The sequence below is a fragment of the Austrofundulus limnaeus genome, unplaced genomic scaffold (genome assembly GCF_001266775.1).
Source record: "Austrofundulus limnaeus strain Quisiro unplaced genomic scaffold, Austrofundulus_limnaeus-1.0 Scaffold5328, whole genome shotgun sequence".
Classification (NCBI taxonomy): Eukaryota; Metazoa; Chordata; class Actinopteri; order Cyprinodontiformes; family Rivulidae; genus Austrofundulus; species Austrofundulus limnaeus.
The window spans coordinates 1-1,318 of record NW_013957730.1 but is presented as its reverse complement, the minus strand read 5'-3'; the positions used below and the strand labels follow the sequence as shown (position 1 = coordinate 1,318).

At 36.0% G+C, this 1,318-nt stretch overlaps 1 protein-coding gene across 1 annotated transcript; it reads left to right on the top strand.

Moving 5' to 3' along the window:
- Nucleotides 1–555: 555 nt before the first annotated feature.
- On the top strand, nucleotides 556–965 carry LOC106512271 (leukemia inhibitory factor receptor; the record flags this gene model as incomplete). Its single annotated transcript, XM_014000931.1, is given in 2 exon segments — nucleotides 556–696; nucleotides 871–965. Coding segments are annotated over 2 exon segments (233 nt in total), but the record flags the coding sequence as incomplete, so codon positions are not given.
- Nucleotides 966–1,318: the final 353 nt, after the last annotated feature.

The window sequence follows — 1,318 nt, the reverse complement described above, 5'->3', positions numbered from 1 at the left end:
TCCTAGAAATTCTGTCCATGAAAGTAATGAACAGAATCGGTGATTAGATGTGGAGTTCCCTTTAAGAGTTTAATCAAAATCCAGTTCATTGCTGTAAATATTAAAACAGACCTGTAAACACAGACACAAGCAATTATATTATCATTCATCTTTTCTAGTGGTGAGCAAAAATTATGCATCAAAATATGACTTATGAATAAATTTGTGGGTGAGTAAATTCGAAATGAGTTTTTGTAATTCTAAAAAATCATTTTAAAACAGACTTTTAGACTTTAATTTAGATAAAGTGTTTTCAGTTTTGTGTTAAGTGGATGTTTCTTCATGGTCTGTAGATCAGTTTTATTTGTGGCTCATTACAACAGAGGAGTCCAGTTTCAGTATGAATCTTAATCTTAAACAGCACAAGGGAAGTGACTTGTGCACTTTTGCTAAAACTAACATACAGTAGCCTTTTTCCTTACCTAACTGCAAAACTGAAAGTTCAACATTGAAAAGAATCACTAATTGTGCTACATTAGCAAAAATAAACCATCCCTCTCCTTTATTTACCTGCAGTTACTGTGTCTGGATCCAGTCCAAGAGAGAAACTGCTGAAGTGTCCAGATGGAGTTCTGATTCTACAGCTGACTGCATCCAACTCTGCAGGAGAAGGACCACGAGGGAGACAGATCTTCTCCCAGCCTGCTTCTCCTGCAGGTTCATCGCTTGCTGCAAACCTTTTCTTTACATTAAACCTCTACACTGCAATAAATNTGGTTACATGGACAGTTTTTGTAGTGTAAGGAAATTAGTTTAAACCTCATTATTTAATTTCGACTTAAACTAACCAAGAAGTAACTGTTTTTGTTTTTTCCTTTCTGTCCCCTTTAGTCGGCTTGGTCATCGTGATTGTGTTCACAGTTACCATCTTCACAGTGATTGTGGTCAACCTGATGTGCTGGAGATGTGTCAGGAAACGGTAATAAAAAAATAACAAAAACTCCAATTGTTCCACATGAAGTGGTTTACAATTCATTTAAACATTAAACAATGATGTTTTCTCGCTTTTGAATGTTCGTAAGTTTTGTTTTCTAAGTAAGAAGGATGGAAGTCACTGTGGTTGAGTTTTTTGTGAAATGCGACACTACAGCATGGGCAGGAACTACCACCTCATTTACATAAACCAAACCCAGTGGTGGGCACCAGTCTGCTAAAGCGCAGCTAACTGCAGACCTAAATATTTCATTTGCGCTTTAGTGGTCTTACTAATCTTTATAATTCATAAGCGGACTTGTGCTTTCTAAAATTAAAATGCAGTACTGCAAATAACTAATTATCT